The sequence below is a fragment of the Nannospalax galili genome, unplaced genomic scaffold (genome assembly GCF_000622305.1).
Source record: "Nannospalax galili isolate Female #2095 unplaced genomic scaffold, S.galili_v1.0 scaffold578, whole genome shotgun sequence".
Taxonomy (NCBI): Eukaryota; Metazoa; Chordata; class Mammalia; order Rodentia; family Spalacidae; genus Nannospalax; species Nannospalax galili.
Window position 1 is genome coordinate 6571318 of NW_008342282.1, and position 27766 is coordinate 6599083.

The following is a 27766-nucleotide window of genomic DNA, read 5'->3' on the forward strand; positions in this document are numbered from 1 at the left end:
TGGAGTTTGTAAATGTCAATTTGATAATGTTTGACTGTGTACCAATTGCTTTTTTTCCATCTAAAGCAAGGTTTTGGTAGACCACTCTCTAAACTACATAAGGTAAAAGATTTACCTAGAAACTTATAAAACACAATATGTACATGGGTAATATTAACTTATTACATTATCTTATGTATATAATTTAGATTCCATGTTCTTTTAATAAGATGATACTACACACTACTTCTGAGTCAAACAACTACCATCTTCATGACTTCAGCTGTGTCCACCAACAAAAGATCATCACAATTGGACTTGTTGACTTATGTATCATATTCTCTAATTAAAGGAGGAGGGGTAAACAGGGTCATTGGACCCTCACCTGAGTATCCAGCTGCTCCTCCCAGCCAACTGTATGTAATTTGGCCCTAATCACACATGGTCTCCTAGGTTTGGGGAAGACTAAAGTATATTATCTGGGAAAGGCTAGGAAGAAAAGGCTTGATCCGTGCTGGGTTAAGACTTTCCAGTGTACATACTCTCAGGTTACCCATACACATCAGTAACCTCTCAATCATCTCTGTGTTAAGTAAACTCAGTAAATTCATTGGTTCCCCCCAAAAACTTTAATGTAATCAAACATTGGTTCGATACTAAACCTAAAAAGGGGATAAACATTGCTTAATATCCCCAGGAAAAAAATTCTCACAACAGATAAAAAATGTATTTGTTAATGTTACTATGTCTCATAGTTATTAAAAAAAAAGTAAAAGATGTTAAAAGGAGATAAAATTGGAGATATTTTATTAAAAAGGTTTTATGTGTAAAAGTTAAAAATAAAACCAAACAAATGATGGAGGTCTATGTAGGTTTATTAATGATTTATTAAAGATGAGACAAAAATAATATATAAATAATCTTAAAATTTCTAAGGTCATAGTTTAGTCAGCTAGTTTAAGGATGTCTCATTGAGGTTTATTTAAAAGAATGTTTGGTTTTTGCCCAAGCTTTACCTACATGACACATGGTAATTAAAAGTAACAGATTGGTGTAACAAACCTTCTTGGGTATTTAATAGCCAGACTTTGAGGCCTATACAAATCTGGTCAGAGGGACTTAAAGGGACAATTTTTTGTTCCTTGCCCTCCAAGGTTGAATAAGTTTCAGGGGACTATGACACATCTCTCAATATGTCCTTCAGCTGGTGAGTCACCTGTCCTCTTGTTCAGGGAGGCCATGGAGACCCCAAAAGATGGACTTAAACCAGCCAGTGTCCAGTCTACAGAAGAAACATTTCCTCCACACTTGCAAGCAAAGCCCAGGTCAAACAGGACCTCTTGACTTATCTTCACATAGATGGGAATAGTAAAAGAAAAGCCTGAGGAGCCAGGGGCTCACCCCAAAGCCCATGTGATTCCCTGAGGACCAAATCCTCATATGACTTTAAGAGTAAAAATAAATTCGTTTATTTGGGCCAACTGTATGGTCTTAAACACCCAAAAGGAAAGTATAACCAAAAATAAAAGATATCAGTATATTTCTTTAAGAGTTCTAGAGATTACACATCCCAGACATTAGACTTAAGTTCTTAAGACGTTATTTAGACAATTATCTCTCATTGATGATTTTATTCCTAATAAGACAATGCTACTCAGATGTAAGACTAAATCTTGGTCTCCAATACTGTAGTGCCCACCTGCAGCTGAGGAAGACAACCCACTCTTGTTCTAAAATGATGGACAAATTTGTTTTCTCTCCCTATCTAGAGGCCATTTAAAAGGAACTGATTCTAGCCACTGCAACAGTTATCAAAGTGCCTGATAACAAATCCTGAGTTCATCAATCATCAGTCCAGCCTTGACAGGCGAAAGAAAAATGAGGAGAAACCCAGTAGATGGATGCTTTTGGAAGCCCTCATAAAGAAACTTGTTATGAACTTTTATGACTAGAACTTGTTATGCTAACTACTCTTGCCTTTGCTTTTCCTTCACATCTCCTAGGCACCAGTCAAGGACCTTGTTTTCTCCCTATAGTTAAGAGTTTTGCAATTCGGGAGTCTTTTAAATAGACCCACTGAAAGGGGTACCCCAATTGCATCACCCTGCGTCCTTGTTCAGCATGGAAGAAGCCAGGACAGTCTGTGTCCCGATTTCCTATAGGCAATTTTGGTAAACCTCTTCAGAGGATGGTATGATACAAATAAGAGGTAAAAACTGACTGGCTAAAAGTCAAAATGTCTATGGGCCTTTTGACAATGTACTCTGTCTCAAAGGCCAAAACCCCACTCACATTATTCTTTTAGACCCAACTCTCAGAAAATGTTTTCAGCCTCCATTCTAAAATATTCTGTATATTTAAAAGAAGAAACAAAATTAAGTAAACTATATAATGACACAGATTGTACTAACAGTCACGTAAAGAATTTATGTATCTATTTAGCAACTGAATGATATATTTAGCAATTAAATGATATTTAGCAATTGAATGACATATTTAGCAACTGGATATACTGAAGGCCTATTTTGAAAATGTCCACGAACTACTGTGTAAGATAGAGGTTCTATCTTTCATTTATGGATACTTTTAAAAATTGTCTTCATCTTAAACAGATCTTGTATTCTTGACCAAACAAGCTCACAGTCAACATGTACACAAACACTTATGCAAGTTGCACAGTAGCCAAAGTCTCCTTTTTCCAAAATCTGTCATTTATTTAGATCATCTATGACTATCAAGAAAGAACACTGGCATTATCTGAACAACTTTTTAAAAATATGGTTATTTATTATTTTTACTTTATGAGTGTAATGCTTGCATGTATGTAAGTGCACCTGTGGTATACAATGCCCATGGAGGTCAGAAGGGAGCACTGGAGCCCCTGGAACTGGAGTTACAGATGGTTGTTATATGCCATGTGGGGGCTGGGAATGAACCCAGTTTCTCTGCAAGAGCAGGCACTACTTTTAATTGCTGGGCCATTTCTCCAGCCCCCTGAACAACACTTTATATATGCTTTTTTAAGCATTTTTAAGTAAGGAGATATGAGCATTTTTAAATAAGGTGATTTGAATTTCTTCTCATAACCTTCAACATTTTCATGCATTTCATTTTTTCCCCAGATGTTTAACTTTAGATCACAGCTGAAATATTTGATCCACTCTAGACTCTGCTTTCTAATACTCAAGTCATTTTGTAGAAACTGAATTGGATAAAAAGATCCTAAAATGGCATCTTGAATTTTTATTCTACCATAACTTTTATATCAATAGACTTTATCACTTATTTCTTTATTAAACTGAATCTCTGGTTACATTTAGTTATTTAAAATCTAGTTATAACTTTACTCTTATTTTCCTATAATGAAAAGATTCAGATCCTCTAAAACAATAAACACATCAAAATACATATAAAGTAAAATGACTTTTTGATTTAGGTGGCTTTTTGCAATATTAGAGATTGACTCCAAGGCCTTGTGCAACTACTGTATTACTGAACTACATGCCCAGCTTGTGAACATATTTACACAGGACCACAATTAATGCTTTCTTCCACTCCCTACACATTTCCACAGCATATTGCTGGCAGGTGCACAAGTAGTGTGCAATAAATATTTTCTAACATTTATTCCACATTGCCTCTAGTTTTGTTTGTGAGTATGTTATCATTCTTCAATTTATAAAGAAATCACCACACTCTTAGTTCAGCAAAACTAGTCTGTATGATACTACACTGGAGGATACACAACACTATAAATCTGTCTAAAATGACAGAACAAGGGCTGGAGAGATGGTTAAGAGCACTGGCTGTTCTTGCAGAGGACCAGGGTTTGAATCCCATCACCCACATGGCAGGTACCAACCATCCATAACTCCAGTTCCAGGGGATCTGACACCCTCTTCTGACCTCCACAGGCATTGCATGACACAGGTGCACTTAATACACGCAAGCAATACACTCATAGGCACAAAATAAAAATAACAAATAAAATATTTAAAATGATGGCATATAAAGCAGCAAGAGTAAACCCTAATGTACACTATGAACTCTGGCTGTCAATCATAGGCCACCGTGGCTGTGAGAAATGTGCTACTCTGGTGGGGGATGTTCACATTAGAAGGAAGGAGTGCTCTGCTGTGGAGGGGCAGAAGATATGTGAGAATGCTTGGTATCTTCTACTTAATTTTGCTGTGAAACTGAAAGAGTTCTCAAAAAGTGTACTTTAATAAAAAGTTATTAAAATCAAACAGAAGATACAAGAGTATGATTAATATTACCGATAAAAGCTTATAATATAAACTCAAAACAAGAGATTTTTAGGGTCACAGAAATATTTTTGTCCAGTAGAAGACATTTTAAAATATTTTTATACAATACTATAAGGAAATTAATTCTTAAGAATTACTTACCTGAGGGATAACAATATCTGCTAATGCCTTTGAAAGCCTATATAATTCCATTGTATTTTCTAATTTCAAGGACCCGTTATGCTGAACATCATATTTTATACAGTCATATATGTCAGGGATCTTACTAATATCATATCTTCCATTCTTTGTTTTAAAGTCTTTCTCCAATTTGGACCATCTACGTAGCATAAGCTCCAATGTCTCACTATGGTAAAGCTGAATATCTAAAACAACATAAAATTTTTAGTATATTCAAAAATCTGATTAAGAATGTATATTAAAATGCTGACAATTAGAATTTATCTGTTTTATATGTATCCCTTGTTAGCTGTGAACTAGCTTTTCCCCTGGCTCAGATTCCCTGCTGTTGGGACTGCAGGCATATGCCACCAAATTTGGCTCCCTATAAACTGAAAATTTTAAAGAGTAAAAGGTAAGGTATAAAAAAACTAGGAAATACTAATATACGCATATATCACTAGTAACAAATAGGTTTTAAACCTGGTTACTTAGCACAAATTCTTAGATTAGGAATCTGATTCTCTTAAGAGCCTTTGTCCATATATTACAGATTTTGATAAAAACAAAACAGTAAGAATTATAGCCAAAGTGTGAATGAATACATTTTCAATTCTGAATTTTAAATACTGTTACTTCTTCATGTAACTAAACAGAACAAGCAGACTATCTTTCGCAGAAAACTCTTAGAAATTAAACACAATTCAAAGAACCCATTCTTATCACTAGAAATCTAAGAGTCAATGTTTTACAAGCTAACCTTGGAACCTGAGTTTGTTCCTTCTTCTTATGCTGCCTATTCTCTGCTTTTAATGATCTAGCAATGCTAAATTAACTAGACAACCAAATGAGAGTCTCTTACTGTCTTTTCCCCATGATCATGGATAATGCAACTGTAACTTAGCTACATTATTCCTTCGCTGGATGGATATATTAACTCATACTACACCCACATCTTGAGAGAGAGGCTTGGTATCTTAAGATTGACAGGCCATATTTTAAAATGTTTATAAAACATGATAGTAACTTCTGTTCTACATTCTAAAAAAAAGGTATTTACCAGATGACTTGGGATCTTCCATCCGATGTCTGATTTGAGAAGTCAAACTTTGAATCAATGAATAAACTTTGTCACAGGTCTTCACAGGATTTTTAATTAAATGCATAGATTTGATAACAGAAATGCTTCCAGATGGAGTAAGCTACAAATGAGTAAAATATGTATTTTATATCTTAAGTCCTATTTTCCAACAGAACTAACACAGAATCTCCATTCTACATATTAAAATACCTAACACAAAGAAGACCAAATAGGATGAAAAAGTGCCAGAATTTCAAGTTATAACATTTTTAGATCTTAACTATAATTAGATTACCTACAGAAAAACATCAGAAGTGTTCTAAAGGATGAGACTTGATGAGAATTTGCTGATTTGCATATTATGTCAAATATGAATTTAACCATTTGATATATATCAACATGTAATTACACTGTCTTCACTAGCATCATCACATTTCTTCCAGATGAGTTATGTAACTGAGGCTGAACAATTTTCTTAAGTTCAAATAACTAGGATGTGAAGGGGTGGATTCAAATATAGGAAGTCTGGCTGCAGAACTTAACCAGTACGCTGCTTTGCTTTGGTAATGAGGTGGTGTTTTGTTTGTTTGATTTGTTTTGTTTGTTTTCATAAAAAGCCATTAATGGTAACGATTCCAAACTCCACTTCTAACATTTGGTTTGGAAAGTTATTAGCCAAATGAAGTAGGTTTCTACAAATAGAAAAAGATATTAAGTGGAATTTGATCATAGTGAACTAAGTATTCTGGACCAATGTAACTGTTGAAAGCAAGGGAAAAATCCATGACAAAACCTTATTTTTCTTCTTTCGAACACCTAAGAGACAAGGTCATAAAGAATTATAAAAGCAAAACACAATGGCCAGATATAAAGAAAGCAAGCCTGACATTAAAAGATTTTTTTTTTTTTTTTGCATTGAAAACATTTGTTGATTCTAAAGAGATGCTGAGAAGAAATTTAATAATTTTGGACTTAGAGTACTAGGTCCAAAATGAAGTCCAGGTTATACAGTGGTAGAACTATACTAAATAGCTTGTTTTTAGGAGCAAAAATAAAGATGCATCAGAAGCAAAAGCAATACACTACCAACTAAGTTTAACTCAACTGGTTGGCCAAGAAAGATGTCTTTGTAGGATGACTTAATGAAATTCTAAGATAATTATGTCCACAGACACAACAGGAACAAGTAAATATACTAGAAGATAAAGTCATCTCAGACTCAATGTATTTGCACAAAGAAATACCCATCTATAACAAATTATATTCAGACCACCTAAGAAAATTAAATACTATGAATGTTGGCCAGCAGAATGTAAAACAGAAACAGAACTTTACAAGACCTCAAATACTGGGATTATCAAACAAAACTAAAAGACTTCTTATGTTCAAGAAGATATCATTGAAAATCATCAAAGATATGAAAATTATTTTTCAGTGGGTTTTCAAAAGGCAAATAGAAATTCCAGAATTGTAAAATAATATTGGTTAATTCAAAGCACAGTAATTATAGCCAAAAACAGATCTAGTAAGCTGAATGATAAAGTAGATTATTACATCTATAATAAATTATAGCAAAAAAACTGAACTACTTAAGTTCCAACAAATATACTTTTATTTGGAGTATCAGAAGAATATAACAAATGCCATAGTTTTAAAAAACTTTCCAAAACTCAAAAATATCAAACCACAAACCTGAGAATCCTAATAAACCACTAGCAGGTGGAAAGTAATTTACAGAGGTTGACAATTTAGCTGAATTTAGAGGTAAAGTGCTTGTCTAGTATATACAAGATATTGGGGTTTAATTGTTAGAACTGCCAAAAAAAAGTTTTGTTAGACATAGTTACTTTTTAACCTGATAAATCACTTCTTCTATTTGGTCACTATAGAGTTGGTCCTCTAATTTTTTAACATCTGAGTCTTTAGAAAACTTCTACAAACAAAAGATAAAAATTAAATATTAATATCAGTCAGGACTTTATTTTCAAAAAGGGGGGGGAGGGAGGATGTATGTATGTTTATGTCCATGTTCATGTTCATGTTCATGTGTGTGAGTGTGTGCAGTGCTCAGGAACACAAATACATGTGGAAGCCAGAAGACAACCTTGGTTGGGGTTTCTCAGGTACGGTCCACTTTTGTCAAAGGACACAGGGTTTCTCAGGCTTTGAATTTGCCAAACAGGCTAGCACACTGCCCATCAAGCCCAAGGAATCTGTTTCCCAGTGTTGGTATCCCACGCCCTTGTGCTTGCATGGCAAGCACTTTACTGACTGATCTATCTCCCCAGCCCAGGACTTATTTAAAAAATATATATATATATATATATGAGATTAAAGATGAAATAATAAGATTAATCCCTGAATTAAGACAAGCACTGGATGACAGAGACAATGAAAGAAGATTCAGTCTCATCCCACACTGCTTTACCCGGTGATGTTGTTTAAGAAGGGCAAAGTAAAATAAACACAGCTTCAGAACAATCAACAAGAATGAAACAAGAAATCACCACCAGGAGACTTAAAAATAATAAAATGAAAACTGATCAATCAACTTAAGGCATTTAGAGATGTAAACAAAATTTGTTTAAAAAATTAGTAGAAGTATAGAAAAAAAATTGGAGAAAGAGGCTGAACCACTAGTGAGTTCTCTAAAAATGAAACACAAATGGCTGAGAAACAGTTTAAAAAATGTTCAACATCTCTAGTCATCATGGAAATGAAAACCAAAACCACTTTGAGATTTCTTACCCTCTCGGGACAACTAAGATCCAAAACATAAACAATGGAAAATGTTGGTGAGGATGTGGAAAGAAGGGAACTCTTATTCACTGCTGGTGGGAGTGCAAACTGGTCCAGCTGCTATGGAAATCAATGTGGAGATTCCTCAAAGAGCTATAATTGACTTTCCATATGATCCAACCATACCACTCTTGGGCAATGTAGTGATCTGATTGAGAATATCCTCCATAGGCTCCAAGTATTTGAGCATTTTGTCCCCAGCTGGTGGCACTGTTTTGGGAGGTCTTAGAAGTTGTGGCCATGCTGCAGGAAGCATGTCACTGGGGCGGGCTTAGAGAGTTCTTAAGCCTTGCTGGATCCAGATCAACCTCTAGTCACTCTCTTATTTTCTGTGTCTGCTTGAAGATGTGAAAGTTTAGCCTCTGCTCCTACTCCAGCCTCCTCTGCCACCAAGCCTCTCCACCATAATAGATTCTTGCCCCTTTGGAACCATAAGCTAAATAAATTCTTCCTTTTATAAGTTCCCTTAGTCATGGTGTTTCTATCACAGCAACAGAAAAGTAACTAATACAGTAAATATACCCAAAAGACTGCAAATCCAACTACAGAGATACCTGTTCATGTACATTCACTGCTGCCCTTTTTCATAAAAGCTAGGAATTGGAAACAACATAGATGTCCACCAACTGATGAACTGATGATGAAAGCATGGCAAATAAACAAAATGGAATCTTATTCAGCTCTTTAAAAAAATTATGAAATTAGCAGGTAAATGGATAGAACTGGAAATAATCATCTTGGGTGAGGTAACCCAGACTCTGAAAGGGAAATGTTGCATGTTCTCTCTCATAACTGGATGCTAGTTTTAAAATCTTAGATATGCATGTTTCAGTGGGAAAATCCAAAGAATTCAGAAAACTAACAAATGGCCATCAGGGAGGGATTGGAAAGAGGGGAGGCTTCATGGGAAGGGAGACAGGAAAAGAAAGTCTAAACAATGGTTCTTAGAAAGTACTAATGGAACTCATCAATGATGGAGAAACTGCTCAAGAAAGAAAAAAAATGCATGCTATGAAATATAAAAAGGACATCCTTAGATTCTACACATATTGCAAAGAATTTAGGGCATTATAAACTGCCACAAGAACATAATAATTCTAACACAAACCTAACTGAAAAATGCTAAACAATTTTTATTTCCATATTTACAAACTTCCTTACAAGGAAAACTGCCATAGGATTTGCACAATATTTAGCAGGATTAAAAAAAAAAAATGAATGAAGCAGTTGTTCACCAACTAATCTCCCCAGATAAGTAAGCACCCCCTAGATAATTTTTTCAGACTAGCATATTATCAACACAGAACTTAAGATGTAATAAGAGTAAAGAACATAGACCAACCTGATTTTTAACTACAGATACAAAAACTCCAGACCATAAGATTTGCAAACTCAAATCAGTAATATATACAAAAGGTAATATATTATAAACTGAGTTTACTGTAGGACCAACATTAACTTCTAATCAAATAAATAAATTATAAGATAGATGAAAAGAAATACAAAATTCAAATATTTTCATGATAAAAACTTAGCAAACAAGATTATAATAGAATGTCATTGCTTATGAAAAAGGTAATTCTTTTTGATTTTTATGTATCTATATAAACATCCAAGAACCTCAAATGAGAGAAAATATATGATATATTTTTCCTGGAACAAAAAGGAATTATTAAAAATTAGGATCTAGAGAAACCTTTAAATTTAATGGACAAGTGTTACAGCATTTCTCTGGAAGAACATGAAGAGAAAAAAGAAATACTACTTTAACTCCTTTAACTATAGCACTTTGGAGGCTGAGGCAGGAGAATTCCAAGTTGTTTAAGGCCAGACTAGGCTAGAATAGTAAGACCCTTTAAACAAATAAATAACTTCTATTCAATATTGTATGGAGGCTCCTAAGAATTGAAGTAAAGCAAGAAAAACGGATAAAAAAAACAAAGATTAGGACATAAAAATTCAGTGACTGTGCTTTTAGAGATAAAGAGGATCACTTCATTCTGATCAAAGGAACAAAGAACTCATATCCAGAACACAGAAAGACCTTTTATCACTCAATAAGGAAAACACAGACATCAAGCAGAAAAAAAGGACATGAGATTTGAAGAGATTTCACAAAAAAACATCTAGCTGGTCAACTAATATTAGACCATAAAGAAGTCCATCCTGGGCACAGCTACCGGATGAGCATAGTCACATAGCCTTAGAATCTCACAGGTAAGAATAGGGAACAAGGACAACTTCCACACACATCTTTCATGAGTAGACATTAGCTCACTGGCTTTGGAAAATAGTCTGATTTTATCCACTTATACTAAGTATAAGCATATCCTGGTTTGCAACAATTTCACTCTTAGAATATACCTAAGAGAAGCATGGCCTCATAAGAACCAGGTGGCATGCAAAGATGTTCCTTCCAGCATTAATTAGAATGGTCCAAAACTGTAATCATAGTTGAAAGCACTTATGAAGTATAGAGTGTTCATGAACTTGAATGCAAGACAACAAACTCTGAAGATCAACTAGGGCCTGCAGTATAAGCCCATGAGCTAAGAATGATTTTAACATTTTAAAGGACAGCTAAAAAGAAGAATGGGAGGGGGGCAGCAGCAGCAAGAGCCAAAACAGAGACCATGACTGGCACTGTGGTTATTAATTTCAATTGTCAACTTAATGAATCACCGGAGAGATGGACATCTGGGCATTTTGTGAGGGTTATCTTAATTAGGTTAATTGAGGTGAGAAGACCCACCCTAAAAATGGATGGCACCATTCCCCAGGCTTGTGTCCTGGGATTTATAAAAAGTAGATAGGAACTGAGCACATGCCTTCAATAATCTCTGCTTCTTGACTACAGATACAACCCAACCAGCTACCTCAAGCTCTTGCTACTCTAATCCCTGCCATGATGAACTGCAACCTTGAACTGTGAGCCAAAATAAACCTGGGCTTCCTTAAGGAGATTTGTTGAGGTATTTTCCCACAGCAATAGGAAAAGTAACTAAGACACACTCCGAAAACCTAAAATATTAATCATCTGGTTTTTTCACACAGAGTGTATCAATCCCTGAAATAGAAAACTACACAGTAAAGATTATTAATAAACTATGGAAACAGCAACAGCATAGATGAATTTCACAATCATAACACTGAGCACAGAATTTGCTAAGATCTACCTTTTCATGATCTTCATTTGTAAAATCTCTGTCTTTCTGAAGTATTTCATGAAGTCTTGCTTTCACACGTTGCTGACAGCTGCTCAAAGAGTCACTATCACTATCCAAAAGGCCATTCATATTTGCACTTTTCACCATCTGAACAAGAATGGGTGTAAGCTCTCCTTCCAGTGCCAAAAGACCCTAAACATTAAAGTCAATGGTTAAAAAATATATACAATATAAGCCACCATAACAACTTATTATATGCTGGATTTCATAAGGAATAAGCAACTTTATTAATAATGCACATCATCACTATCAGTAATGGCTTTAATTAGAAGTCCAAAATTTGGAATTTTTAAAAAAATATTGCCATTGTAAAATTCTTCAAGAAAGTATTTGATGAAAACATAATAATTTGAAAACCTGTTTGTTTCTACCTTTGCGAAAGCAGCTGCAGTCATCTGGACTCGGCCTTCATCAGAGGCATATATCTTGAGGTCATGTCGGTAGGTGCTATGTAATCGAAGTAAACCACAACCAGGAAATCCTGCATAATCTCCTGAAAGTAAATCCTCAAATCACTTAAGCTATATTTTTATTTCATTGCAGTTCTATATGTGTTTAACAATCTCATCAACTAAATGAGGACTTAAAAATAAAATGTATGAATGTAATCAAACCACAACACTTACCTTGACCTCCAGGATACATACACCTAAAAGCTCTTCCAAGTTCTTCAGCCTGTACCCTGCCCGCAGGAGTTAATTCTCCTCCCCATTTCAGAACCAAAAGTAAGGATGGCTCTTCTCTTCGGCTATCTGAGAAAGACACGAGTGATAAAACAAATGCTAAGTTAGTTTCTTTCAGCAGACATGTCTCAGTGTTGGTCTTTTCTCTGTGTTCTCTTCTTTAGTGGGATTTAGCCCATACATAAATTATTTAATTTTCTAAATGTGTCTACCTTTGTAGACTCCTGCTTCCATCAGGAATGAACTTTGCTCTCTACCTGAGAAGATCATTTTACTGAACCTTACAATCTTTCACAGTCAGGCTCCCATTTTCTACAGACAACCATTGTTTCTCCACTCTCTACTCTTCTGGTGGTTTATATAGCGTATTGGTTTGTGCTACACTTAAGCTATAAAAATGTAGCTTAAGTGATCTGAGGATTTACTTTCAAGAGGTTATGTAGGATTTTCTGGTTTACTTTGATTATGAGCTCCTTTATTCCAGGGCTCTGATCTTATCTGTCTTTATAGAAGGACCTTCTACTGAGCCATCATATAAAATGAAATGCATTAGCCCAAGTGAAGATGATGTGTCGAAGTTTTATGTTTTTTTTCTTATTGGATTTCAATGATTTTCAGCAAGATGTGGGATGGCCACCTAACATTCTAATTCAAATTTTATGCAATCTAATAAATTTTATGCAAACAGTAAAATCTAGTCAAGAGTAGCTTTTTTCTTTCTTTCTTTTTTTCTTTTTTTGAGAAAGGGTCTCCCTGTAGTCCCAGCTGTCCTGGAACTCACTATGCAGACCAGGCTGGCCTTGAACTCACAGAGATCCACCTGCCTCTGCCTTCCGAGTGCTAGGATTAAAGGCGTGCACCACCACGCCTGGCTAAGAGTAGCTTTTTAATTAATTAACTTTTGGTGTTTTGAGACAGGGACTCCTTGTGGCCCCAAATGGCCTGAAACTCACTATGGAGACCAGGCTGGCCTTAATCTCATAGAGATTCACCTACCTCTGCTTCCTGAGTGCTGGGGTTAAAGTCTTGTGGCACTGTATCTGGTTGTAACAGAAGTCTTTTAAATTTAGAATTGCAGGCTCTCAAAACTCCAGTTCAAATTCTCAGACACATAAGCAAAAGGGTTCTATACTTAAGTTTTGGACTGTCCTTTATCATAGCTTTAAGGTCTTTCTGTAGTGGGTGTTAGAAACAAGGGTCATTTTTAAAAAGTATTGCTGGCCTGGTATGGTGGCTGGTAGCACGTGCCTTAAATCCTAGCACTTGGAAGGCAGAGGTAGGTGGATCCCTGTGAGATCCAGGCCAGCTTTGTCTACATAGCAAGTTCCAGGCTAGCTTGGGCCTACAGCGAGAAGCTGTCTCAAAGAAAGAAAAATGAAGTATTGCTGGCCATGGTTCTATATGTCTATATTCCCAACACTCAGAAGGCAGAGGCAGGAATGTTGCCACAAGTTGAAGGCCAGTCTGGTCAATGTAGTAAGTTCCTGGCTAGCCAGGATAACAGAGGGAGCCCCTGTTCAATCAAACAAAGACCTCTCCCATCCCCCCTACAAACAAGTATTATAAGCACTAAAAGAATTAATACAAGTTATTATAATAGAAAAATCACCCTTTTCCCTGAGGATAGTTAGCAACTGCATGTGTTTTACTGTGCAGGTTGATACTTTACAGAAAGACAGTAAGCAAACAGGTTTTTTGTTTTTTTTTTTTAAATTTTTTTACAGAGAATGTTTTTTGATCCTAAGCACTGATAGAGGAAATTAGTCCATACTGTTAATTACAGAGAGTGATGAGTGAAAATGTTAAAATAATGCATAAGGCTTAACATACATGTTTTTATATTTAAGATAATTAAAACTTAAACATTTGCTAGGTAATAAGGAAAGTAAGTGTATTGATAGCTCAATCTTTCCCTAAATATCTGCTTACATCTTAAGGAAAGAGTCTCGAAAGTAGAATTAAGGTCAAGCACAGGAACATTTGTGGACTTTGAAGAGCCTCTAGGGTTCTTAACCACTGAGCCATCTCTCCAGCTCCTTTCAAATATTCTTTTCATACATTTTGAGATTTTTTTTTCTTGTATACTCTGTTATCTTACCAAAAAGAAAAGAAAAACAGAGTCGACTAAGTAATATTTATATATATTAAGCTTTCTGAAATAATTCCAGAGTAAAAACAGAAGTCCTAAGCAATTTCAAAAATAATAAAATCTATGTCTTACTTAAAAATGAAAATAACACAATCTATTTTTATTTAAAGGATAGAGTCACAAAATTCTCATTTTATTTATTTTTTATGCAGCACACCAATCAGAATATGGTCCAAATTATCAATGTATGGAAAGTTACTACGTGAATGTGAAACGCAATAGGGATTAAGAATGACATACCTTCTTCCTCACTGGATGTTTTAGGACAACCATGTGGGAGATAGGTCAATTGGACCTTACGATTAATTCCAGAAAAATGACCATACCTAGAAAATAATATGACAATTAGAATGCAAAATACTTGTAAAGTACTGACTTCCTAAAGAAAAGCTAAAATATGTGGAGAAAACAAATTCTCATATATTAATAGCCCCTTCTGTTTTTAACTGCATTGGTGAATTCTTCAAAATAGTCTAGCAAAATTTTGTATCATACATGGTCATTCTAATCTACTGAAAAAGTTTAAAACACAAAAACCTCTTTTGACAAAAGATAGACAATTTTGAAGATATGAGGAAGTACACAGCTATGTACAAATATAAACTTTTCTAAGGGCAGGAGGTTGGGGAGAAGAGCTGTGCAATGCTGCCTTCTGGATATGCCATGGTTGTAGTCATGCATTCCCAGAAGCTGTGGAGACGGCATGAGATCAAGTCAGGCAAAACTCCAGCACAGTGGGAGGAGTTCTCCAGGCCCCACCACTTACTGAGGAGCCGCTGGCAGATGGTATGTGCTGGGGAGGGACAATCGTTCTTCTGTGAAGGTGTGGTCAGAGGTAGGATTCCCACATTTCAGTGGACAGCCCCACACATACTAGCAGCACTAATTAGACTTAGTGGTTCATCAAAAAAAGACATGAATTTGGGGTGGGGACATGATGGGAGGATACGAGGAGACCTGGAGGGGGTAAATGGCGAGTGGACATGATCATATTTCATTGTGTATGTATATATATGTATATATATGAAATTCTCAAAAATAAAGAAAAATTATTTTTAAAATAAAATCAAAGTATCATCAAATAAAGGAAACAAGAGTATAAGTGGCCCTCTAGGTAAAGCTTTTAACAGAAATACCGATGAGTAGCAATGTTTGAACAGTTCAAAACTAGTTTTTACTTATATAGTACTGATTATGGGATTCAATTAGCAATGTGGTCTTTATCCTAAACAATCTTTCAAGAAGGTAGAAATGTGATATTTGCTTTCAATCTCCTCACTGAAATTAACAGTAAAACTAAAATAATAATCAATATTATTATTATTCAACAACCTATTTTGTCCCACTAGATTTGCACGTCTCTTCAGCTGCAATGACAAAGAACAGAAAGACCAAAGTGAACGAAGTTAAAATGGAAATCACATATACACAGCAGGAGAACTATGAGTTATCATAAGTAAGATTGGCAAAGAGATACTCACATCTCTAACACAGTCTTAAGTTGTTCAAGTTTGGACTTGTTTTCTTCAATTTCAGAATCATTATTTTGCCCCAGCTCCATAAGAAGTTGCCGTGCAATATCCAGGACTTCCTATTAAAGTTAAGTTCACAAAAGATTTGAATTTTTATACAATTTCACAATGGGAAAAAAAGAAAAAGAAAAAGAAAACACTTGCCTGTAACTGTTTTGGCTTCTTGAGTTTTAACTTCCCTGATTTATACCCATCACACTTTTCAAAAAGATCAAAAAACCTTATAAAAAAAATAAAACATTTTGTTATTTGCAATAATTTGCACACCTATAATCACAGCACTCAGCACGCTGAACCAGGAGGGTCATTAGCTCAAGGCCAGCCTGGGTTGCACCCTTACCATGTGTCACTATACTTTTGTCACTCAGTCTTAGATTTCCTTGACTCCTGACATACCTCTTCAGAGTATTTTGCTATACTGTTCAGCTTGGCCAACTCCTGGGATCAAGTGATCCTCCTGCTTCAGCCTCCGAAACACAAGTGAATGGAACTAGTAGTATACACGATACCTGACATTTTCTCTTCTACTTTTACTAACAGCCCCAAACTGCTTTCAAAAGTTTCTCAGGATGGACACAGAGCATATTATTAAATACAAAATATGTTCTGCTGTCAATGCAGCATATTAAAGGACCCAGGTCTTCATATCTGATTATCTCCAAATCAAACACTGAACAAAAATAGGAGCTTTCCACCAATTTTCTTCTAGAATGTCAAGAGGCTAATGATTCTCAGAATGCAATGCCAGAAAGTAATAAACCAAGATTAAGTAGGCCATATTTATGACAATAAATGAAAACAACATCGGACTGCTACTTACAGATACAGTCAGTAATTTTCAGAAGGAATCACACACAATTACTTTAAATGAATTTGTATGTGCTAGATAATTTAAATATTTTAGTGATCAAAAAATAGTAGGTAAAATTTTCCTGTCTGATGTATTAATCAATAGAGCTTAATACTAACAGGAGTCTTAAATTATACTGCAAGTGTAAAGTTATTCCTCTTAAAACATACTTTTGATGCCTCACTTCCATTTTCATTTTTTGTTTAGGTGTTCGATCCCCATGACGTATGACAGCTATGACACATCGAAGTTCCATCCTAAAATGACAAAAAAATACATCTGTTTTCAATTCCCTAATAACAAGGATTTACTTGTTTTGAGATCAAATCTTACAAAGAATTTAGGAAACCAGAGAAGGGGTCTTATTAAGATATATTGTATTTCCTCTTCTTTAGAGATGATGATGATGACCTGCAAAAAAAGTAAATGGACACTACCCTGAATGTTATTAAATATCTGCCCTGTATCATCAGACCTTTATCTGCTGAGACTCCCTTAAATCAAAATAAAAAGCCTTTATCTAATGGTGGCCATATTTATGTATTTAATATATCTTATCACACAAGAAGATTCAAACTCCAAGTGTCTAGAGGAATGCTAGAGTGAAAAGCTATCACATCATGTTTCAAAGTATAAGCCACTTTCATATCCCTGAAAGATATTAATAAAAAAAATTAACTTTTCCTCCCAATTAGGACTTCTCGGAATATTTAATGTGTTATGTATAAATCTCTAAACTGTGACTATGAAGCATTCAGTCAACTACCTGACTTTTCATGAGTAATTTTCCTTAGTAGAATGTTATTAAAGACTTTGGTAATATTGGTCTTATTGCTTTAGTTAAAGATCTAATTCAAACCAAAGTTGCATGGTCACTATAAATCTTTAAGTACTGTACCTACTGACCCTTCATGCATTGCTATGGCTTTGTTATATAGTTCTGTAATTATTCAAGCATGTGTAAGGATTTTAATGCATCAATAAAATAACATAATCTATTCCACTCCCCAGTCTTTAACTGAATCATATGAAAATATACATACTAAACTAATAATCATTCAGAAATTCAGTTTACTGTAATAGGAGAGATCTATGAGGAAGATGCAAGGAATTTCTGAATAAAAAATAATTCAAACTTACATAGTTCCAGATGTAGTTGGTACAATTGGAATATCTTCAGCTTCTAAGGGTATTGACCATGGAATATGAAACTGTGGAGCAAGCTCCCGCATTACAATATTTCTTCAAGACCAAAAGAATGAAATAGTAAACATTAAAGTAGTTCATTTAAATTTGAATTAAGCATTAAAAATTAGTTTATCTAAAGATATAACTGGGTAGTGAATTATAAGAGAACATAAGAATTAAAGTCAATCTACATAACGATTATATTACATTAAAAAAATTTCCTGGGGCTGAAGAGATGGCTCAGCAGTTAAGAACACTGACTGTTCTTGCAGAAGACCAGGGTTCGAATCCCGGCACCCACACGGCACCTAACAACTGTCTGTAACTCCAGTCCCAGGGGATCCAACAACCTCTTCTGACTTCCACGGCCATTTTATGACACAGGTGCACTTACCTACATGCAGGCAATACACACATACATATACAATAAAAATAATAAAAAAAAATTTAAAAATTTCCTAACAATCAGTCCTGTCTGATCAAGAAAAAATAAAGAAGCATTTCTAAATGAAGTATTATAACACTAATGAAATGTCACTTATCTAGGATGACTTTCAGTGGTTTTAAATCTGCAATTACATTTCTAGTTAGACATATTTTTGATCATTCATTAACTGTTTACATCTATTAAGCTATTTGTGTATGTGTGTGTGTGTCCCCGTGTGCGTGCAAAGTCCTGGGGATAGAAGCTAGAGCTTTGTGCATATTGTTTTTCCACTGACCAATATCTCCAACCCCTACAAAATTTTTCTAAATATGCTCATTTTTAACAAATGACTACTATATTTTATCAATAGAAGGAATAATGAAAACACATCTAAAAACTTGTTTTTGGGGAGTGGAGATTTCTTAGTTGGTTAAAGTGCTTACCTTGTAAGCATGAGGCTCTGAATTCAATCTCCACCATGCACATTAAAAAAAAAAATGGCTAAGTATGGTGGCATGCATTTGTAATCCCACTGCTTGGGAGAAAAAAACAGGTAGGTCTCTAGGGATAACTGGTCAGACAGCTTAGCCCTACTTAGGTGAGTTCTGGGCCAGTGAGAGACCCTGTATCAATAAAAAGTGGACAAAGCCCGAGAATGACACCTCAGGTTGCTCCCTGATCTCCACAAGCACATGTATGTATACATGTGCAAAACCACCCAGACACAGGTACACTCATACACACACACACACACACACACACACACACACACACACTTTTTTTGTTGTTCTGTTTAAAGTTACCATGCATTCATATAAACTTTAGTGAGACAACCCTGACTCCAATTTTCTTTATTAAAAAGTTCAAATCTTTCAACCAGACTATAAAATCAGACACCAACTATTAGCTCTTAGAGTTAACCATCCACGATTTTGACATATATACTTAGAAAAAGTCTTAAAAACAGTTTTTGCTTTATTAGTCCTCTGAATCAAAAAATTATAACAACAGAATAAATAAAACTGGCATTTCTATACACAGTATTTTCTTTTCATTTGATAATCTCGTGAGAATATCATCAAGAAACACACAGGCAGAAAGAGTGATCATGCAAAAGAATTCCGAGTCTCGAAATTTTCTACATTATGTAGGTAACATTTCCTGAATGCTAATTCTTACCAGTATGTAAATCAGTGAAGCATTTCAGGTATAAATATACAGGAAAAATGGAGGACTGTTGTGACAGTCCCAGGATATAGTATTTCTAATCTATGAAGTAAAAACTGTTAGGCTTCTTATCTATACAGATTATACATCAAGGTGTCTTTCATAACCTAAAGTCTAACTCAGATTTTGGCATAGTTTTGGAGGTATCATCTTATGAACACTGAGTATTACGCTAGGCTTAATGAGAATACAAAGGTAAATAGAAGAAAAATAAGATAGTAAAACTTACCCAAGTATTTTTGCACAATCATCGTAGTACTTCATGGAATTTTTCACAAAACTGAACCCATTGACATCACAGACATAGGACTGTCCGTTGGCTCGCAACAAATCAAAGCCACAAACTGTTTGCTATTTAAAATAAGTTACAAACTTTAAGGTTCCATTTAAATTATTATTCTAGTCTTAGAAGAATAGTATATATTTAATAAATACCTAATAGTATATTATGCTATATATACATTTATTTTATAAAAAGAAAAAAATTACTTATTTGTAACCTTGAGTACTCTGAACACACTTTATTCATTACATGTGCTTATTTAATTTCCTTATCATGAAGATGTAGAATAATGCATAAAAGGGTAAAGGCCAAAACCAAAACATTTTGTATGAAAATTTCTTCAGCTAACATTTAAATTTTTTAAAGACAAAAAATTTTTGCTAAGATAAATTTTACACTAGCAGGAATTAGGTCATTTTCATTATATTCCCTGGACAAAAGGGAAAATAGTCTAAAGACATATCACTGAAAAAATGTCCAACTATCCTGCAAATCTTTTAAACTCTTACAACCACATATTTGTAAACACCTGAAATAAATTTGTTTTACTTGAAATGAAGAAAATCATTGAAAGTAGAAAATTTCCTCTTCAGGCTGTACAAACATTCTTATCTACCATATTTCTTATTTAATCACTACACATTAGTAAAAAGTGATTTTTAAGTTTGTTTTTAGAATCCTAGTACAATAAAACAATTTATAAGAATGTATTATGGTGCTGGAGAGATGGCTCAGTAATTAAACGCTCTGACTGCTCTTGCAGAGGACCTGGGTTTGAATCCCAGCACCCATATGGCAGCTAACAACCATCTGTAACTCCAGTTCCAGGGGATCTAGTACCTTCTTCTGACCTCTACAGACATTACATGACATGGGTGCACTTACACACATGCAGGCAATACACTCATATACATAAAATAAATAAATAAAAATAAATAAAATATTTTTTAAACGAATGTATTATAACTTATTTATAGGCTAACATTCATATGAAAGTCTTCAAATTATTAAAAAGGATGTCTTTATTAATAAACAGCAACATCCAATAGTTGAAGTCACAAATCTGAGATAGAAATTTAAAAAGAAAACGGATCCTTTATTGGCTTTTAAAAAAAATTTTTGTTTGTCTTTTTGAGACACAGTCTCCCTGCAGCCCCAGTCGGCCTGGAACTAGCTACGTACACCAGGCTGGCCTCGAACTCACAAAGATCCACTTGCCTCTGCCTCCCAAGTTCTGGGATTAAAGGTGTGTACCACCACGCCTGGCAAAATGTATCCTTTATTAAATGAAGGTTCGACTATTTCCACTCAAACTTTTACGACAGAATAGTTAATTAGTTAAAAAACAAATCTCATAGATTAAAGGAAAAGTCAAACACCAGAAGCAAAACGTTGTCCTAAAGAAATGTATTTATATTGCTTCAAAGGCAAGTTTTATCATGTACTAGGCCCAAATTGGTAAGTAATAATAGAACACTGAGGACCATTTTTATCCAAAACAATTTTTAAATTAATTCTATAAATGTAAAAAATATAACCAATATTTTAAAAGAATACGTTAGGTGACCACTAAATACTAGTAATATTCTATAATTTTAATTTTTGAATAAATTAATAAGGTTTCCTTTTATATACTACAAAAAAATATATTGGCATAAGAAAACTGTTAGCCCTACAAGAACCCCTTCAAAAAAATACATGAGTTTATATATTGATTACTCGTCTAGCTTACTTCTCTAATTATGAGTCCAAATGTCTCTTACTTAAACAGAAAAATCTGAATATAAGTGTCTACAAGACTTGTATAACATCTTACCTTAAAGGCAAGGCAGACTTTCCAAGCAATTAACTTCTCTCGTGCATTGAGAATAACAGGGTATCTTACTTCCTTCCCTTCACTGTCTCGTTCCACCTTGCCATCCAGAGCAGGAGATTTTCGAGCTTCAGCATGAGCATAGTCGGGACCCACAGTATAAACCTTTCATAAAATTTAAACATGCACAGTATATATTACTGGTTACATATAGAACCAGAAAATCATAAATTCAAAGAAAAAACTTAAAATATTTCAGAATTCGGAGTACTGAAAGACATATCTTTCTATTTTACATGCTATAATTTTTCAATATAAGAAAAGGTTATAATAGTTATACAGCAAAGCAAGTCTTTATTCTCTATAGAAAATTATTAAAGTGAGCATTATACTGCTAAAATTGTTTACGCTTAACAAAGGCAATAAGCTATAAATTTTGGAAGGAGAAAATGACCAGAAGATTTTTTAAAGGGTGAGAGAATAAACTTAAATTGAGACGAGAGGAGGAAAGGCATGCTATACAGAGCTGACAAACACAGAGTCAGAAGAATGAAGCAGCATGATGAATTCAGGGAGGAAAAGGGTTCTGACTGCACTATAGCCTGCAAAAAAATGAGATTTCTCAGAGAACAGAACAGGAAAGAGCTTACATAGCAGTCTTACGAATCTGGATGTTATCCTGTGGTCACTAAGAATCTACCAGAGAACTTTAAAGGATAGGCTCAAGATCAAATTTATAAGTTTAGAAATAATCTAGTTAGAGAAAGGCTAGCTGGAGTTTTTAAAAGCTACTATCTCACTTGCCACCAAGTGAAATCCTGGTATTTTTTTTAATCATGTTACAATTGTCACAGATCTCAAGTATCACTTACACTCGTCAGTGCTCAAAAACGATGGCAGCTATTCGAATACTTGATCCTGATATTTTGTTATTTATTAACCCTTTAAAGAATCATACATTATTATATTTAAAAGTTTACCTTTGAGCTTTAAACTGTCATCTTTGTAATACTGTATGTTTTAAGAATTTAGGAACAGTATTCTTTAAAAAGAGCTTTTGGGCTTCCAACTGCCAAAGGTGTTCACAGCATAAAACTGAGTTAACAGGCCTGGGCTGGGATATAGTTAGTGTAAAATGTTTGCCAGGCTTGCATAAGGCCGTAGTATCAATAATAATAATAATAGTAGTAATAATAATAATAATAGTACTATTAGGAATTTTCCATTTGACTTAAGATAGTACAACAATGATTCACATTCAGCTTGACATTAGACTTTGAATTCTGATCTTTTCTCAATCAATGATAATATAGTATCACATTCTCTCGTGACACTGGACAGTAGCAGTTAGCTACAGCTCCTTGTCAGCCATGAGATCATGAGTGCTAACCGACAGTGCTCTGCAGTGTACAGTCCACTAAACTATGATGTTCATAAGGTTAGGTTTATTAAATATATTTTCAATTCATGTTAATTTCCTCTTCTTTTTTTAGACAGGGTCTCAGTACATGGTCCCACATGGCATGGAACTGGCCATGTAGCCAAGGCTTGCCTCAAACTCAAAATTCTCCTGCCTCATATCTGAGTGCTGGGACTACAGATAATGCCCTACCATATCCAGCTAACATATTTTTAAGTTAAGAAAGAGATTATCAGGATATAACTCATCATAAGTCAAGGAGCATATGTATTTTAAGCCATCAACACCTTAATCAATCCCACTCTAATTGCAAAATTAAAATATACTTTAATCAATCCTACCTTAAATGTACTTTAATCAATCCTACCTTAACATCAGTACCATCTGTAGGCATAAACTCTTCATATATATACGAGCCTGTTTTTCGCACATTGCTTTCTGGGGAATATACACTACTTCTACTACCAATCTGGAGATAAAAAATGTCCATCGACATAAAAACCAAATTAGTTCCCACATTTTTATAATACATAGATAAAATATAGCCCTTATTTACCATCTATTTATACCTTAACATTTTTGAATTATTTAATTCATGAATATTTAACAATGCTTATATGTATTTGGCAGTATAATATTCTCTTCTGTATCTGTAACTTAAATGTAAGGTAAATAGTGTAAAAATATAATGGACGCTATGATGTTTCTAGATGAATGGAGGACCCAAGTTCAATTCCCAGCACCCACATTAGGTAGCTCACAACTAACATAACTCCAGTTCAAAGGGATCAGATGTCCTTTTCTGGATGGACACACACACACACACACACACACACAGAGGTACCCAGAAATAAAAATAACTTTAGAAAAAATGTTTCTACATTCACGTTGCTACATGACATTCAGAGTCTGCTTATTTTTTACTAGAATAGAACTTCCATTATGTGAATAAACCAAGTTTCACCTTATAAATATATGTCTATGCTGTCTACTAAGCTTTGTGCATTACAACATTGCTTTAAACATTCTTATAAGTGCCACCATGGCATATGTGTGCGGTTATGTTTCTAAGCTTCTAGGAGGATCATGTACAATATCTGTACTTATAGAGATATTGCCAAAATTCTTTAGAAACCACTTTAACAATTTAGAGTCTCACAAGCAATATATGTAAGTTCTAGCTAGTCTAAATTTTCTTATTCTTGTCTATACATTTTTTGTCTATGATACGTGAGATTACAAAGGATATTAAGATGGCATTTCACTGTATTCTTAATATGCAAATGCATAACTATTTATAAATGCATTTTAAATTTCTAAAACACAGTCAGGATTGGGCATGCTTCTCAATTACCAGTTTAAAAAAAATCTTTTTCAGTCCAAAATTAACATAAAAATAATATAATTCATTATATTTCAGATCTGATTTGCCTTTCTATTAATATTTAAGGGGACAATTAAGAATACTCTCATGTATGTAGAAATTTCTAGTATTATTTATTCTACGAATTGGCAATTTTCCTAGGTCATGTCTCCAAAAGAGTTTATCTTTCCAGCCTGATAGAAATATCAAGAAACTTTTCTTGTATTCTGTGGGCAGGAATTTTGCTCACAACATTAAATAACTACAATCATGCCTTGCTTCCTAACAGAGTATGATCTCGGTTTCATGAATTTTCCTCTAAATGATATTTATAGTCTAATCTTCATCCTTAAGTTTTACCAGGAGATTGAGGACTTCTAATAAAAGTTTTAACAGAGTGTAAAGAACAATGAAGATGATTCATACAAAGGTTACAAAGGTTTACCTTTCTAAAGAGCCTCTGACTTCCACCTCCGGCAGATGTTGGATAATAAATGTAAACATTGTGATCTTCTGCACTGACTGGCTTTTCTACAAATGGCTTTTGGAAAACTTCCCCATTTACTTCTACATGATCTTCCCCTTCAATCAGATTGCATTCTGTAAGTTAAGAAAAACAGCAAGAAAAATTATATACTTGTATTACCTAGATAGCACTTACATTTTTTTTTCCAGTTTCTAGTAAAATTATGCTAAGCCTTATCAAAAAAAGTTAACTAGAGCTAGGGCTCTAGCTGAAGTAGCAGATAGTTGTGAGGCCTGGGATCCAGCCCCAGGACTTAAAAAAAAAAAAAAAAAAAAAAAAAAAAAAACAGGGAGAGCTTCTGTAGGGAGATGTGTTCAAGAAAACTGGAAACACTTGACAGTTTAGGGCACTGGATATCTAGAAAAGAAAAGAAAAGAAAAGAAAAGAAAAGAAAAGAAAAGAAAAGAAAAGAAAAGAAAAGAAAAGAAAAGAAAAGAAAACCACTAGAAAAGGTAAATTACTTGATTTTAATGATGTTTAGAAAAAAAGGAACTTTGCACAGTATGCACAGGAGTAGTAACACAGACTATATATTATAATCATCTGCCTTGGGAAGCTTTTAAAAAACTACAGATGCAGTCACAGGAAGTGGGCCTAATACAAGTATTTATATAGATATTTTAATAAACCTCCTCATGATACTGATTAACAGAGATAAAATACTGGGGTTTGGGTTTTTTGTTTTTTAAGATAGGGTCTTGCTACTTAGCTGAGGACTACCTTAAACTGGCAATTCCACTGCCTCAGAATCCCAGGTGCTGAGACTACAGATATGTGTTGCCACTTGTACTTTTTAACTCCTCTGACATGAAGACATTTTTGTTGAACAACTATTTAGTGATAAGGGCTTTTGAAGCAGAAGTCATGTGTCAGTGGCTTCCTGCTTGATTTAACCATTGTATTCCCTGCCTGAAACTGAGCACTCAACTTTTGGCAAGCACTTCCAGTAGTAAGAAAAACTATGCTACTATGCAATTCTCTTCTGTAATGATGGTTCATCCTATGGGAGAAAATTGTCACACTAAGGCTAGATATTAATAAAGACCTCAAAATACCTCTGTGTGTGTCTCTACTCCCAGTAGCTAACATCCTAAAAACAGAAGGATGATAGAAGACTATGCCTAGAACAGAATCTGTAGGAAAGCAAAGCAAACACCTTAAGTTAGAATTCAATCAATATTTATATAGCATATAATATTTTATTATTCATATTATTAATTACAATTTAAGTGTTTACTTAAGACAAAATTTCTGATTCCCAACGTGGCACCCAATAACTTTATAATCTGAATTCTACTTCTCATTTTTATTTCTTTTAAATTAAATTTGCTTTTCAGAGGTATACCATAGTATTATTGACAATTTATTACTAGATAGAAGATCATATAAAAAGGTAAATTTAAATAATATATTTGTGTTTAAATAAAGATATTTACAGAAACACATATACCAACATTTCTGATATAAATTATTAGGGATGATAACTGCTCCTTGGGATACTATAGTGAGGCAAGAAGACCGTTTAAAGTTCCAGGTAAGTCTCAACTATAGAATGAGAGGGTGGGATCCTGTCTTGGAGAGGGAGAGGGAGATGGGGAGAAAGAGGAAGAGGAGGATGGGGAGAAGGGAAGGAGAAGGGAAAGGAAGGAGGGGGAGACAAAAGGAGAAGAAAAGAGGGAGATAAAGAAGGAGGCAGAAACAGAGACAGAGAGGGAAAAATGATTTTAAGAGAGTTTGAGCAATAACTCCAGAATGACATCTTCTAGAAATGTAGAGGATCATACAGAGCATAGACTTCATGAACCATGAAATTATTCAAGGTAAAAAGCAACTCATATGCACAGGGTAAACAATCCAATCAGGAAGGTAGTTCTTTACTTAATTTTTATTTTATGTGTATGAGTTTTTTTCCTGACTGTAAGTGCATCATGTGCCTGCAGTATCTGTGGAGGCCAGAAGAGGGATCAGATCCCCTAGAACCAGAGTTAGGGACAGGTAAGGTTTCTGTTCTAGATACTAGATTCTTATATCTGGTTTCCAATAAAATTGGATTTCAGGTAAGTACATTATCAAAATTTACCATAATATTGTTATCATATTAGGAAACTTATCCGGCCCTTTAAACCAAGTAATCTATAGTTTAGTTTACATAATATGGACAGAAGGAGTAACAGGTACTTAAAAATATTGGGTATTATTTCAAACTTTCTAGTTACTAGATATTTAATATGGCATTATAACAGTTTTTAAGTCATAAATGAGTCATTTATTTTCTCCTAATATAAATGATGTAAATCAAAGAAGAGTAGGAAGGTAACGTTTAAATTACTAGGTAGCTATTTAGTTCACAGTCTCTCCTTTTGTCTTGTTTTCTGAGACAGGGTCTCACTACAAAGCCCAGCCTTGCTAGAATTTCCTACTGACCTGCCTCAGGCTCCTCTGTACTAGTAGTACAGGCACACATACCATGCTAGTCTCATAATGTCCCATGCTAATCAAATACAGTGCATGCTTAAGTCATTAAGAATGAATTGTTAAATTCTTTCTATTTAGTTACTGCAGAGAAGGGGCAAAGAGTGTGTCAAGAACCAAAAGGAAGTTTGTTTTATTCTCTCTTACCTTTTGGATTATTTGGATCACGGTTCAAAATTGCATACCGAGGAAGTAGGATGCCTTCAGCTTGAAGAATACTATATACTTCTCTTCTAAAGAATAATAAAAACAACCTTATTGTTTGACTATTTCACAATAATATATTGTCACGCAAGTAAATCATTATTCTTTACTATTAT

At 34.4% G+C, this 27766-nt stretch overlaps 1 protein-coding gene across 15 annotated transcripts in view; it reads right to left on the reverse strand.

Annotated features, from left to right (window-relative positions):
- Ppip5k2 (diphosphoinositol pentakisphosphate kinase 2) overlaps positions 1 to 27766 on the reverse strand; it is a 93165-nt gene that overhangs the window by 46506 nt on the left and 18893 nt on the right. For 13 of the 15 annotated variants that reach the window (XM_029565898.1, XM_008838032.3, XM_029565900.1 and 10 more), the window contains 15 exons: positions 27594 to 27679; positions 24894 to 25048; positions 23453 to 23554; positions 21669 to 21830; positions 19799 to 19920; positions 17868 to 17969; positions 16898 to 16984; positions 16022 to 16097; positions 15827 to 15936; positions 14586 to 14671; positions 12140 to 12265; positions 11885 to 12006; positions 11463 to 11645; positions 5467 to 5608; positions 4389 to 4612 (listed from right to left, as the gene is read on the reverse strand). In XM_029565898.1, the coding sequence (XP_029421758.1) occupies positions 4389 to 4612; positions 5467 to 5608; positions 11463 to 11645; positions 11885 to 12006; positions 12140 to 12265; positions 14586 to 14671; positions 15827 to 15936; positions 16022 to 16097; positions 16898 to 16984; positions 17868 to 17969; positions 19799 to 19920; positions 21669 to 21830; positions 23453 to 23554; positions 24894 to 25048; positions 27594 to 27679 (1885 nt within the window). The remainder of the gene's footprint in view (positions 1 to 4388; positions 4613 to 5466; positions 5609 to 11462; positions 11646 to 11884; positions 12007 to 12139; positions 12266 to 14585; positions 14672 to 15826; positions 15937 to 16021; positions 16098 to 16897; positions 16985 to 17867; positions 17970 to 19798; positions 19921 to 21668; positions 21831 to 23452; positions 23555 to 24893; positions 25049 to 27593; positions 27680 to 27766) is intronic. The other 2 variants (XM_029565893.1, XM_017799367.2) reach the window with 1 other exon arrangement.